This window comes from Ammodytes marinus (genome assembly GCF_949987685.1).
Source record: "Ammodytes marinus genome assembly, chromosome: 4".
Taxonomy (NCBI): domain Eukaryota; kingdom Metazoa; phylum Chordata; class Actinopteri; order Uranoscopiformes; family Ammodytidae; genus Ammodytes; species Ammodytes marinus.
This window is the reverse complement of record NC_137233.1, coordinates 12,947,886-12,960,749: the sequence shown is the minus strand read 5'-3', so window position 1 is coordinate 12,960,749 and position 12,864 is coordinate 12,947,886. Positions and strand designations below refer to the sequence as shown.

The 12,864-nt window shown below is 40.2% G+C and overlaps 1 protein-coding gene across 2 annotated transcripts in view; it reads left to right on the top strand.

Moving 5' to 3' along the window:
* The window catches only part of igsf21a (immunoglobin superfamily, member 21a), a 180,409-nt gene that overhangs the window by 46,633 nt on the left and 120,912 nt on the right, over nt 1–12,864 (top strand). For both annotated transcript variants that reach the window (XM_080026172.1, XM_080026171.1), the window contains exon 2: nt 9,299–9,411. In XM_080026172.1, coding sequence (XP_079882298.1) covers nt 9,299–9,411 — 113 coding nt within the window. The remainder of the gene's footprint in view (nt 1–9,298; nt 9,412–12,864) is intronic.

Below are 12,864 nucleotides of genomic sequence, written 5' to 3'. Positions count from 1 at the left end.
TGCACAACAGTCAAGGCCCTGACTGTTTATCAGGTGGTTTCGAAATGCAGCAAATGTACAAGTGCCTCTTTGGAGCGCTCTTAAGAACACTGTGAAAAAAGAATGCGTTTCCCAGATTCGTTCTTAGCGAAAGAAGCTCTTTCACTAAGACGGAAGTGTAAGATGGAGCTGACCCACTCTTTCAACCTTCTTAGCGACAACATCGTCAGTGATCATGCCGCGTCAGGGAAATTCATTTCCTCCACTTTTCGAAATAATAAAACAATGCTCAATGCGGACCTGAAAAAAACCCATCAACAACCCTGTGGCATTTCACAGATATCAAAGAAACAGATTTAATTGAACTCAGCTGAACCTCATCCAGAGCGGCTCCACCTGCTATAAAGGCGTTGCCAAAGTCCGCGCGTGTGAGAAACCATGGCTGCAATACAACACCTTCTCGCTGCGAACCAACAGCCTCGCCGTGCGCAAAGCCAGACGGTTTACATAAATACATACGTGCGTCGGCACTTATACCCACTGGATGTGCTATCAGACCGGGCCGTCCAGGCAAAGTACCGGCTGCCCCGTGCGGAGATCCAACGACTGATCACTCTGGTGTCTCCACACATCCAGAGCAACCCGCTGCAATTTTGCCTTCAGCCCGGAGATGCAGCTCCTTGCTGCGCTGTGTTTTTAGGAACATATCAACCTCTTCTGAGGTCCAAAAACCCCAGCCCCTACATCTTCACCACCAGTCACCAAGCACTGATCACTAAACCATAAACCCACAACCACCACACCACCCATATCAACTGTCTGGCCTGAAGGCTGAAATAAATAAACAGAACCAGCAGATGTAGGCTACATGTAACGTCCTGCACACTATAATTTATTGCTGCAGTGTCCGGGTGCTTTACCTGAAAGTCTGGCACTGGAATGTTAAGGAAGTATTGTTGCATACAGTATGTGGGAGTATAGTCTCCACGTTTCTGAGGTGACCATGTAACAAGTGGGAAATCAGCGGCAAAAAATGCAGTGTTGAAAGGGCGCACAATATGCACACGTCATTAACCTACGCTTAGATAAATTACAAATTGCCTGGGACTTTTTGTTGCTAGGTTTGACACCCTCATTTCAATGCAAAATGATCCAGACAATACATGGTTGAAAATAAACCAAAATAGTTTATTGAAACCATATGGGGGAGGGGTTACTACTTTACTGGGCGTCTGCATCACCTGCAACAAAGGGAGATTGATTAGTGAAACCTTTGCACTCTTCCTTTTTGTTTGGTTCTTGAACTCCTGCCACTTCTTCCTTACAGCACGCCAGTCACGCAGGCCACATGGGCTGTAGGGGGACATATTTTCGGCTATGGCCTGCCTAACACGGTTCTTCACCGTGATGTTCTTTTTGCCGCTTGTTCCCCCGAATAAAACTCCCCGGTGCCGCCAGACCTTGTCCACTAAGACGCCCATCTCCTCCGCGGTAAACAACGGTGCCCGCTTGTTTCTTTTGCTGCCGCTTTCTTCCATTCTCACATGTGTGTGCCTATATCCACGGGGGTATATATGCGCTAATGGACTTGATTACTACGTGGATACACTTGTTGCCACACACGCACCCGCACCCATATCCCCCCTCACACACACACGATACATGCATAGCCTAATTCCACCTGTGTGGGGGAGACCACAGGGCGCTGTGTGTGACTTATGCGCTGATAAAGGGGTGGGTGATCGATTCACCTGGCATTGATTTATTCAGTTTCAGCACCACCGCGGTGGACAGCTCCCGCTAAGAGCGTCTTTCGATGCTTCTTTCGCTTCATCTTACGGCTCTCCAAAGAAGGGACTTAAGACGGCATCTGGGAAACACCCGTATCTTAGCGCTCCTTCTTAGGCGAACTCTTCTTTCGAGCCTTCTTTGGTCCCAAAGAACGATCGAATCTGGGAAACGCGGCCCTTGTTTGTAACCTGGTGATGGGACTTATGCGTGTTTAAAGACACAACAGGACGAGGCAGTAAAGGTACTTCCATGTGGCTTTCCAAACACCTAAATAGCCCCTAAATTGTTCACCACCATTTTTTTATTGAATATCATTTTAATTGAATAATACAAATATGATACAGTGTTCTCTTTGCATAATACACCCCCCTCCCCCCTGCTTGCCTTATGCTCTGCACTTGAAACATTTTCATATGGGATCTACAGAACATTAACCAAATGGAAATATTACAAATGGAGAGGTAAACGCTGCCAAAACATGTGCAGCTTTAATATGTTGGCCGTGCTTTTTTCCAAAGAGAACCTCCAGTCCTAATGGCACATCACTCACTCACTTGCCTTAAGCTCCTGCCTTCAGATCTGTCACCTGGCTTTAGCAGCGTGGTTATTGACTGGATTGCATTGATTACCCTATGTGGTCATCGCTGGACTTCCATACAGTAGTGGAAAAAGATGTCAGATATTGTAGATATTGCTTCCACAGTATGCCACATTGGTGCCATGGTGTCCTGTCTTTGTTATACTGCAACTGTTTTAGCGTGACATGTATCCTATGTTCTTGCAGTCACTCTTTTGTAAAGCATATTTTTCTCACATACTTTATTTTCTTGGAGATCATTAAAATATATGTTATAGACACTTCATATCTGTTCTGTTTGTTTGCACTGCTTAGAGGCAAGGATGAAGAGGAGAGCTTAGGAACTCTGCCATCCATTTTACTCACACATTTAGTTGCAGTGACATATAAGCAAAGGTAGGCCATAGCCATAAATCACAGAACACAATACCAGGCACATTTTGGGCCGGTCCATCATTGGCTATGTTTTGTTTTCTCATTGCATCTTGGCAAATTGCTGTTATTAATGGGAGAAAGCGTAGTTTGCAGCCCTCATTAGATGTTGTTCCAACAGCTCCTCTGATGGATTGAGACAAGCCGGAGGCCTTGTCTGCCTCTACAACCAGCTAATGTGAGCCAATTAAATGCTGTGCACTCTCGGGCCACTCTGCACTTGCTTATGTGCTCTTGCAACGATATCCTATATAGTTCATGGCCATATGGATAAGGGTTTTGAGATGAGTGAATTTATTTCAGAGATGCTCTTCTGAATTGGAACGCTTACCCTTAGTTTGCCGGCTAATACATTATGTCCCCCTAAAATCAGTTGGTTTCACTTGGAATTCTGAACAATTTTAATTTGAATCGAGTACATTTAAAATCTCTCCTCTTAGCCATTAGCCGTAGGTTCGACCCGGGATATGAGAGTGTTAGATTTCAAGGTAACGTTAGCCTAGCAAGGGTTAGCTCATGTAGGTGGCTGGGCAGAAAATGCTTATGGGTAGGTAGCTCTGGGCACTATATAAATAAGCGTGGGGCCTAACTCAGAATGCAGGTCTCATAACAAAGTAACGATCGATATTGTGAAGCGTTACCGTGACAAACAGAATGTAAGTCTCTCTGTCTAGCTCAGCTAAACTACAGTGTTCATTGTGCCGGACACAACTTGTTAGAGCTTGCCAGATATAGCCAACCTGAAGGGCATTTCCTTGAATGGCTCAAAATATTTGAACACGTTTTGTACCTTGTTTTGCATGTGTCATTTTATCCCAGAAATAAAAACACTGCTGTATAATTTATGGATAGCTCTTTTAATTTTTCTTCTCACTTTTCCCAATTCTTTATCAGACACTAAAGTAAAATAAAAACAGTGAAGTGCATGTCTTGTCGCATGGAGTATACTGTAGGTGTATACCTACTGTAATTAATCAAAGCAGCATATGTGTTGCTTCAAGAAACAAAATAACCTGCCATATGGTTTGAGAGCCTGCAGAGTAGATTTGGCTGGTTTGATTTTTCCCATTTTGACTTGACGAGGGGCTGATTGGAGACTTTTGTGTCCACTCAGAGTTGATTCTGCTCCGGGGCAGCTGTCTAAACAATCACAAGTGTTGAATTATCTATGATGGGTGACAACTTACATAAACACTTGCGCCGTGTTGATTAGGCTCAGGGTTGAATTAACGCTGTTTTTTTGTTGTTGCTGTTTGGCCCATAGTAGCCTGTATTTTAACAAGGGCATCAAGCATAACAAGAAATATCTTCTAGGCTGGAATGTTTTCAACAGAGAATTGGCAGATAAAATGGGTCTAATTTATGAAGTCATTTGGATGGCATTGGATGGATATTGAATTGCGGGAATTATGCCCCCGTGTCTTTGTATGTGCAGACTGCAACTGCTCCAGTTTCTCGCAGGGATTATTTGAAATGTGAACTTTCCCTGGAACAAGTGCATAACCCATGTAATTTGCTCTTTTTGAAAATTCCTCATCCATCCCCACACGCTCTGGAGCATTTATCTGTCATTGGCTATGCTATATTTTCCGTGCCACAAAGTCATTGAATTGTTCACAATTAATCCCTGCAACCGCACAACACGACCACCTAGATTCAGTAGGCTTTATTTTGTCTGAATAACGAGCCCTAATTATTGGCTTTATTATGTTTAATTATTAAACATTATTTAACAAGAGTAACGCGATACAGTGTGAGCATACACTGGATAGCAGATATAATATTTGGAAGAAGTATTTCACAACCAGTAGCTGAATATGCCCTTCTGCCTGAAGGCAAGATACATTGTTATCCCTATATAGTTACAATGTACAACACATTTTTTTTGTATAATGCACTTTCACCACCTCTCTGGAAGAAGAAAAAATTCAAAGAGAGACATTTACAAGGCCATGCTGCTCTTCTTGTGAGTTCCTAGTAAGTGCCTAGGATTTTCTCTAAGAGCATCAGCTCTGTGTTAATGACATGCAGTCTCCGGAAAGGTTTATCCGTTCAATTTGACTCGAGAGAGAGAGAAGATCTCTTCAGCCTGCTGATTGAATTAAGAATATTTAATAAGCTAAATAATCTTTAATATCCAGGTGCACTGACACGGGACACATCTGGCTGATCTGTGTCCAGTTTACACCAACACAGATACCCTGGGTGCTGTGTTTAAGGCAAGAACCACTGAATTTCTGCAGTGTTAAGTCAGTGACTCCCTTTTAGCCATTTGCTTCGCATTACTCATCTTTTGTCCAACTGTAATTTGTTGTGCCCCACAGATACACAGCTGCGTTCTGAAGTCCTTTTTTTTCTAAACGGAGGTGTTATAAGTGCACTGTTTCACATGCTGTACATTCAGACATGTATACTTTAGAATTATTCTGCAAAGACCCACTTTCATTGACATGGCCCAAATTGTATTCTGTTAACCCAGGTAATATGCACTGTTTACCGGCTCAAGCATTTTTAGATCCATCTTCTTTTTTTGTGGAACAGCAAAATAGCATGGTGTACCATGAACTATGTAGACTACTATGAGGAGTATTGCTGAAAGGGGACTGAATAATCCTTGTTTGCTGTCATGTCTGTAGATGTTTCCTGATGAATGCAAAGGGCCACTCAGGCTATCAATGAGTGACCGAATGTGAACCAGTGCATGAGTGAGTTACTAATATTAAAGGCTCTTTTTATTGAAGAATATAAGTGCACCTGCACCATATAGCATTTTCTCTGAGATCGCATACCTAGTAATCTCAATTTAACATGTGAGTGTTTTGATGGCTCATGGTGGATATTACTGCATCTATGTAGGATGAACTCACAAACATGCAGACAAGGGGAACAAAGCAGTTTGTTGAAAATATTTGAATGGATTTATGCAAACACCACATCAAAGGTGAATGACATGGGCTTAGTGCGTGCTATTCTTGTGCTATTTTCCCTTTGACAGGGCACCAATTCTTTTCAAACTCTATCCACAGATTTGTTTGGCTCATGTAATGTGACTTTAATACAAACCCCTCTAGCGGTAAAACACGTCAACATGTTTGTGTTCATTCTAATTGCCCTTTTAGTGCATGTGGCTACTGTGAGAATTAATGTTATTTCACATAGAACAGTCAGTGTGAACTGTGACACGCATGGTGTGAATTGTTGAGTCAGCCTGTTTTTTATTTTAAGAAATGTCAGGGTGGCTGATAGATGATGTCGTCTTTCACCAGTTCAGTAGCTAAATGTGTCAAATATAATTGTTATAGTTTTGCTATGATTGATAGTTTAATGTTAATTTCAAATAGAATACATGATACTTTTTCAATCAGTATTGTTGGCTCTTTTAAGATGCCTTATACTGATATAACTAATAACTCAAAAAGGTTCATTTAGTCTAACTTGATAAATTAACTTGTATGTTCATGTAAACAGACTAGTATTCATTTGTTTGGCGGGACGGCTGGTTGTCTATAACATCAGCTGACACAACACGCGTCACAGCAACAGCTGACACTTCTGAAGAAGACTGCAGGAAGTAGTCGAAACATGTCAAGGTACAAGCAAATGAACAAATGAAAGTTCATGTCTGTTTACATGAACATACAAGTTGATATAACTAATACATTAAAATATATAAATATATATATTTCATTCCAAGCTAAATGAACACTTAACAATACCAATTTCAAACATATATACAACATGATTTTGTATGATCTTTAACATAAAGTATTATTAATTAATTGATATTAATTAATCCAAATAAACTATAGTTATAATCCGAGTACATGGAATAATGTAATACCAGTATTGGATATTGAACAATTAGCAGACAGCTCTGAGTTGTTTTGCCTGAGACAGCTTTATCCCACTTGGAATTTAAAATCTTAGGACCAGACTGTTTACATTCTGGTCCAACAACAACAACAAATGTTTTGTCTCCTCAGCAACAAATCTGAGTCAAGAAGCCATATATTCATTCACAGCATGTCAGCGGCTTTTAAAAGGAGCCCTGTGGAGCACGTAAACATATTAAAATACTGTGAATTTCTTTCTGACTTCCAACGCCGGTGCAGTGGTAAAGCTACAATCCTTTTTGTCACAGCCATCCAAACCTGTGTGCCTACACAGCACGCCATCAATAAGGAAAAAATATCTTAAATTATATTTGAAAGAAAACTTTTGTGATCTCAGCAGTGGAGTGGAAAAGGCACTTTGGGTGCCAATGCTTTGGATTTTTGAGTTTTTTTAGTGGGGCTGCGTGCTGTGAGTGCATTTTCTGGGAATGTTTTGCTCTTCTTATACTTTACATTCTCAGCCTTCCAATGTGTTTGTAAATCTCTCTCACTTCTTTATTTCTCTAAAACAAAGTCACACAGACTTTTTATATATTCAACATGAACCTTGAAGAAAATCTCTGTTTTTATAGTGTTGCAAAACAAAAGTGCAACTCTCTTTACCTCTTGACTTCCTCTTTAATAATGTTCTTCCTTGCCATGATCCCCTTTAGAGTCCTGTAAAGCACTTATACCCTCGGAGAGATTACATTCTTTTAACAACACAATTGTTCGACACAAGGTCACCATTTTTTCCGCGCTACCCATCTGTTTTACAAGATACATTTCCCTCATTAAACAGTGAATGTGATACTGCTATTATGTTCAGGCAGAGCGGTAGCTGTCTGTCACTGGAAGTCGGCCCACACACCGCCACAGCCTCACTCTGTCAGCCAGAGATGTGGCACAAAAAGAGATCCCTCTTCACTTAAATGTAAACTAGATATATTTCAGATAGATATAATGGATGTGTCCATGAAACTACATTCCCCCCCTCCCCTCAGAGATTTTATTTCAAGCGTTACCATCACTTGAATGTATCCTCTTTAGTTCTTGACAGTTTCCATTTAATTGCCTCCCTCCACTTTTTGGATACATTTTTCTTGTCCTGGGTTTTCTCATTATCACTATGTTAATACCTTTGTATCCATCCATTTATATTAGGGAGATATAATCTCATGCATGTGCTGATATGCTATACTTGCAAGTGTGTGTGTCTTCCTTCGTGCAAAAAGCCGGATGATCAGGCACAATGTGAAGATGCCATCTGGGACTTTAGTTCTCCAGTCTTTGACAATCCGAACTTCCAATCTGTCTAACTTCATGAAGGAATTCTGTGTACAATATAGGCAATTAGTTCTTAACAGAGTCCACACATTTTTAGGTTTTAAAAGGAAGAAGATATTAAAAAGAAAAATATAAACAATTATTCTTTCTGATAGGGAATAACTGCTGTGATAGCTACTCCGTGCATGCCACACTGCTGATGATGTTGTCATGGGTGGAGGAATGGTTGCAGTGCCTGTTTCTTTCACTTTCCAAACGAAGAAACGGAGCAAGTTCAGCTCACACATTTTAAAATGAACTAGTTCAGTTCATAGTTCATCATTAAAAATGTTGAACTAAGTTCACAGTTAAAAAATTAACAGGTTCATAGTTCTTTTTTTTCAATATGTTGCAGCAAGATTTTTTTTTCAATGTTATTGCCACAGCCCATATAGAACCACAGAAAGCAATTTGTATCAGTTTTAACACTGAAACTATGCGTCAGATTTCATCTTCCTATCCAATGTTGAATCCTTATCCAACCTAGGGTTAACATTAGCATTGAGGGGACAGACCTCAGAATACTGGCATTTCCCCACTGTTGCTTCAATGCTTTTTTGCCGCCCATTCAGTCCACACTGAAGCCAGCTGCAGATTTCACCCCTACACTATTTTCTCAAAAAACATGAGGACAAACTTGCTGCTTTAATGGTCTTTTTAATGAGGAATTATTCAAACTAAAACAGGACACTAGTCCTTGAAGTGCAAATGTTTTTCCATTTTAATAATTTTCCAAACCTGGAAACAATTCACATCAAATTCCATGTCAGTCCATACTAAAAAGGAACCTCAAGAAAGCAATACTGAAAAAAATATGCCTTCATTTGTTTTCCTTCCATTTGATGGGTGTTTTGTCCCCCCAACGGGGCCTTCAAGGCAGCGTTGCTAGGTCATGGGCATAGGGCCTTCCAGGCAGATTGTGTGGACACAGAACATCATCGAGAATTTTTATGACATGCGGCGGTTCAACTGGTGTTGCCAGTTTACTGTGTGTTTTAGCAGGGTTTTCTATATAAATTTGGTACTCTCTTGAACGAGCGCCAGAATGAACGCATTCAAAATAACGTTAATCAGGCAGAAATACAGTATGTTCAGTTCAAATATGAACAAGTTCATGAAAGATCGTTCACTGAACGCGTTCAGGCAAAACACTGCTTACTATACTTAACCGTCAGGTTTTTGAGTGCTGGTTGTGTAATAGCACAGTCATACATCATGGTATTATTCCAAATGGCAATGCCAACAAGGTCAATACTAATATTGTTAAAATGATTCATGTACTATATCAATACTCATTCCTATCTTTTTTTCTTCTTTTCAGGATATTTGACAGTTACCATAGAGCCCCTGCCTCCTGTCGTTGTGGGAGAGACTGTCACTCTCAAGTGTAACTTCAAAACTGACGGGAGGCTTCGAGAGATTGTTTGGTACAGGGTGAGTAAACCTCTTTTTCAATGCCAGTAAGCACTCCATGCTCTCTCTAGACATCCATCTCTACACTTTCGGCATCTGAGGAGGTCAGTGCCAACGGTCATATCACAGGTTTATGGCTGTGATAGGAGGAACTCCGAAACAATGTCACACTACAATTGTTAGGAAACAAGCTATTATTTGGGTCAGCTGTAGGGGAGGCTTCACCGTCTATTGCTTGGGAATCGGATTTCTCAATCTGCTGGTCATCATAATCATTTTTTAATGGTTTGCAGCTGGCGACTCAACAGTTATTAAAATCCCAGTTGGTGAATTACACTGGCTAAGTGATCCCAATTAGAGTGCTGTTGGAAGGAGGAAACAAAGTAAAACAAAAGTCTATTGCATTTCCAAGATGGAGTTTATTGTGGTCCATACAACTGGCAGGATCAGTATGACAGTAAACAACAAACCTGCAAAATCTTACGGTCCACACAGAACATATATGTGTTTCACTTCAAGGGAATCATTGATAAGCACTTGAATTGCAAAGCAGTAAACAGCTGCCTCCTGCACACCTTTGACTGACCGTTTCGTTCTGCAAAAAAACAAACTCTCCAATAAAGCTTGAAAAATGTACAGATTTGTTTTGTAAAAGAGGCTGAGGTTTCATCAAATTATTAGTGACCATTCTGAGTGGTGATTAGATTTGATTAATGTTTTACAAATTGTAGAGCGTGAAATGCCTTCAATCAATTTGGCTATCCAAAAGAAAAAGCATTCATGATCTGTCTTCTGTCGGCCATCAACCTTCTGATATAAACTAATACAGTTAATGATGGGTTTCTTAAATATACAAGTGACAAGTGAACGGCAATGGGAAAAATGCATTGGAAGGTTTGCTTTTCTGATGAAAACGTTCCTGAACAACATACAGTTTGTGGCTTGACACTCCGACAACATTGCACATGAAGTACAATGTATTTATCATGAGAATATACAGCCAATATCTGTTGTGTATGTGTTTGATTTTGTGTGTATTTCTGGACATAGACTAAAGGAAGCTTCTAAAGTCATTAAAATAACCCTGATGATGCTATTAGGCAGAAGGCACTATTGAGTTGCATAATGGGAAATGTAACATCCAGCGTCTCTGGAGCTTGACCCACATTAGAATAAAAGTCAGTCAGGATATATCTGCCTCTGCTGCATTGATTTTAATAGATTTCTCCTTTTCTTTTTTTTTAATAATATGTCTCATGCCCGTCTCCCAACTTTTTGGGACTAAGTGCAATCACTAAATCACCAGTACTACAGAAATTCACCCACAGGGACAAGTGAGTATTAACTTACAAAGAATAGTGAAGGGGAAGGGAAATTACAAAGGATCCTTAAAGAAAAAAAGAACAACCAGTAATCCAATTCACTATTACACTGTTGGGTAAACATAAAGGGAACCTTTTGCAATGACCAAGATGTATGCACAATTCCTCCATAACAATATGGTCTGATCTGAATCAGAGTAACCATCTTGGACAATACATTCTAATACTGACATACTGTTTTTTTTTGTTTATTTATTAAATAATCTTATTACAAATCTAAATAGTAAATAGTATGTTAGGCCCTAAAAGTCTGATTTCCCCATCAATGAGTTGAACGTGTAGCTAGTGGTTAGTCATGCCTTGTTCTGTAAAAAACACATGCAGCATATTGATTGGTCATCTCTTCACAAGCTGATGAACCATCCCTCATTCAGGGTGGAAGAATGGTACAGTGTGTTATGTTATGACGTTAGGTCTCTGCAATGAGAAACAATACTAATGAGCATGAGGTATGTCAAGCTAAGATGCAGTACAGATCATCATGATTTGGGTGTTAACAACCATTACTCATAAGATAAACAGTGCACTGAAAAAATAATGAGTTTAATTTCCAGGGTAGATGTCAGTCATCTGGAATAGAAGTGTATAGATTTAACATGAAACACACTGAATAATGAACCACACAAAGGCTCAGGCAATAGTAGACCAACAGTCCAAGAGACAAAGTCATGTGGTTAAGGTCGATCCTGGCATTTTATCAATTGAAATTAAGCGAAGAGAGCCATACATGGAATACATTGCTGTACAATTTATAAATGAAATAATTTTGATCAACGAAATGGCTAATGTGGAGATTTGATCAACACACGCAATACATTGGTACAGGCCACTGCTGTGAAATAAGGTCAAACCTGCAATTGTGTTGGTGTAACTGTCCCATCATAACTTAACTAACTAATTACTGGGACTGAAACATATCCAGAACAAAATTGTGTGACTTCATTGTGCAAAGATGCAGGTAAATTCAATTTGAAGTAAGGATAACCAACCACGTTAAAGGCTGATAACGGGGGAAACCCTTTATTTGGGTCATTATCAACTAATTTCACCAGTTGAAGACCAAAACAAGTTGCCTCAATCAACAACAAGTGAAAATGATGAGCCCTAAATAAAGGATTTATTTCTGTCCTATTGTATTGATTGGATATTCACTTTACGTAATGTAAATTGGCCCTTAGTACAATAATGGCACCGCATCATCTTGGGTACATGATCAATCAACCATGGCTTATGCCTGTGTGATAATAATAATAATGGATTGGATTTATATAGCGCTTTATTTCTCTGTGACTCAAAGCGCTTTACAGGAATCCAGGTTCCATTCATTCACACACAGTCATACCGGTGGTGGTAAACTACGATAGTAGCCGCAGCTGCCCTGGGGCAGACTGACGGAAGCGTGGCTGCCATTCAGCGCCAACAGCCCCTCCGACCACCACCTCAAACATACGGCAATCAAACACATTCACACAAGGCAAGGTTGGTGAAGTGTCTTGCCCAAGGACACAACAACCATGACACATTAGCCCGGGCGGGGATCGAACCACCAACCCTTGGATCGTTGGCCAACCCGCTTAACCACCTGAGCCAGTGTGCAATTATTACTTGTGAATTCTTCCTTGATTTCTTCAACATTATTCGGTAATTGCAGGTGTGCAATACAACACTCATGGTGACATTCACCTTGGTTTCACCCATACACCCTATGCTTTAGAACACTGTTCATTAATGAGCCAGCAGCGGTTTATTGCCTAGGCAGGAACACTGTCTGTAGAGTGGCGTCTGCTTTCTCACTTTTTATTATTGTGAAATAAAACTCTGTCTCTGGACTCATCTTAGCAAATGCTGACCTTTCAAGGTAGGACAAAAAGAGATTTATGGCACTTTACACATTTACCTTAGTATCATAGATCACTTTTATTGCGGTGACAATTTCATTTAATCAGGGAGGGATTGGAGAGCGTTGTTTTGCTTCTATTCTGTCAGATTTTCTGTGGTGTCTATTGATAGCTGTAGTTTAAATTACCGCTCTGAAGATAAAGCTGCTCATATTAAGCGTTCTCACGAGGAAAGCAAAAAAAAAAGGTTGTAA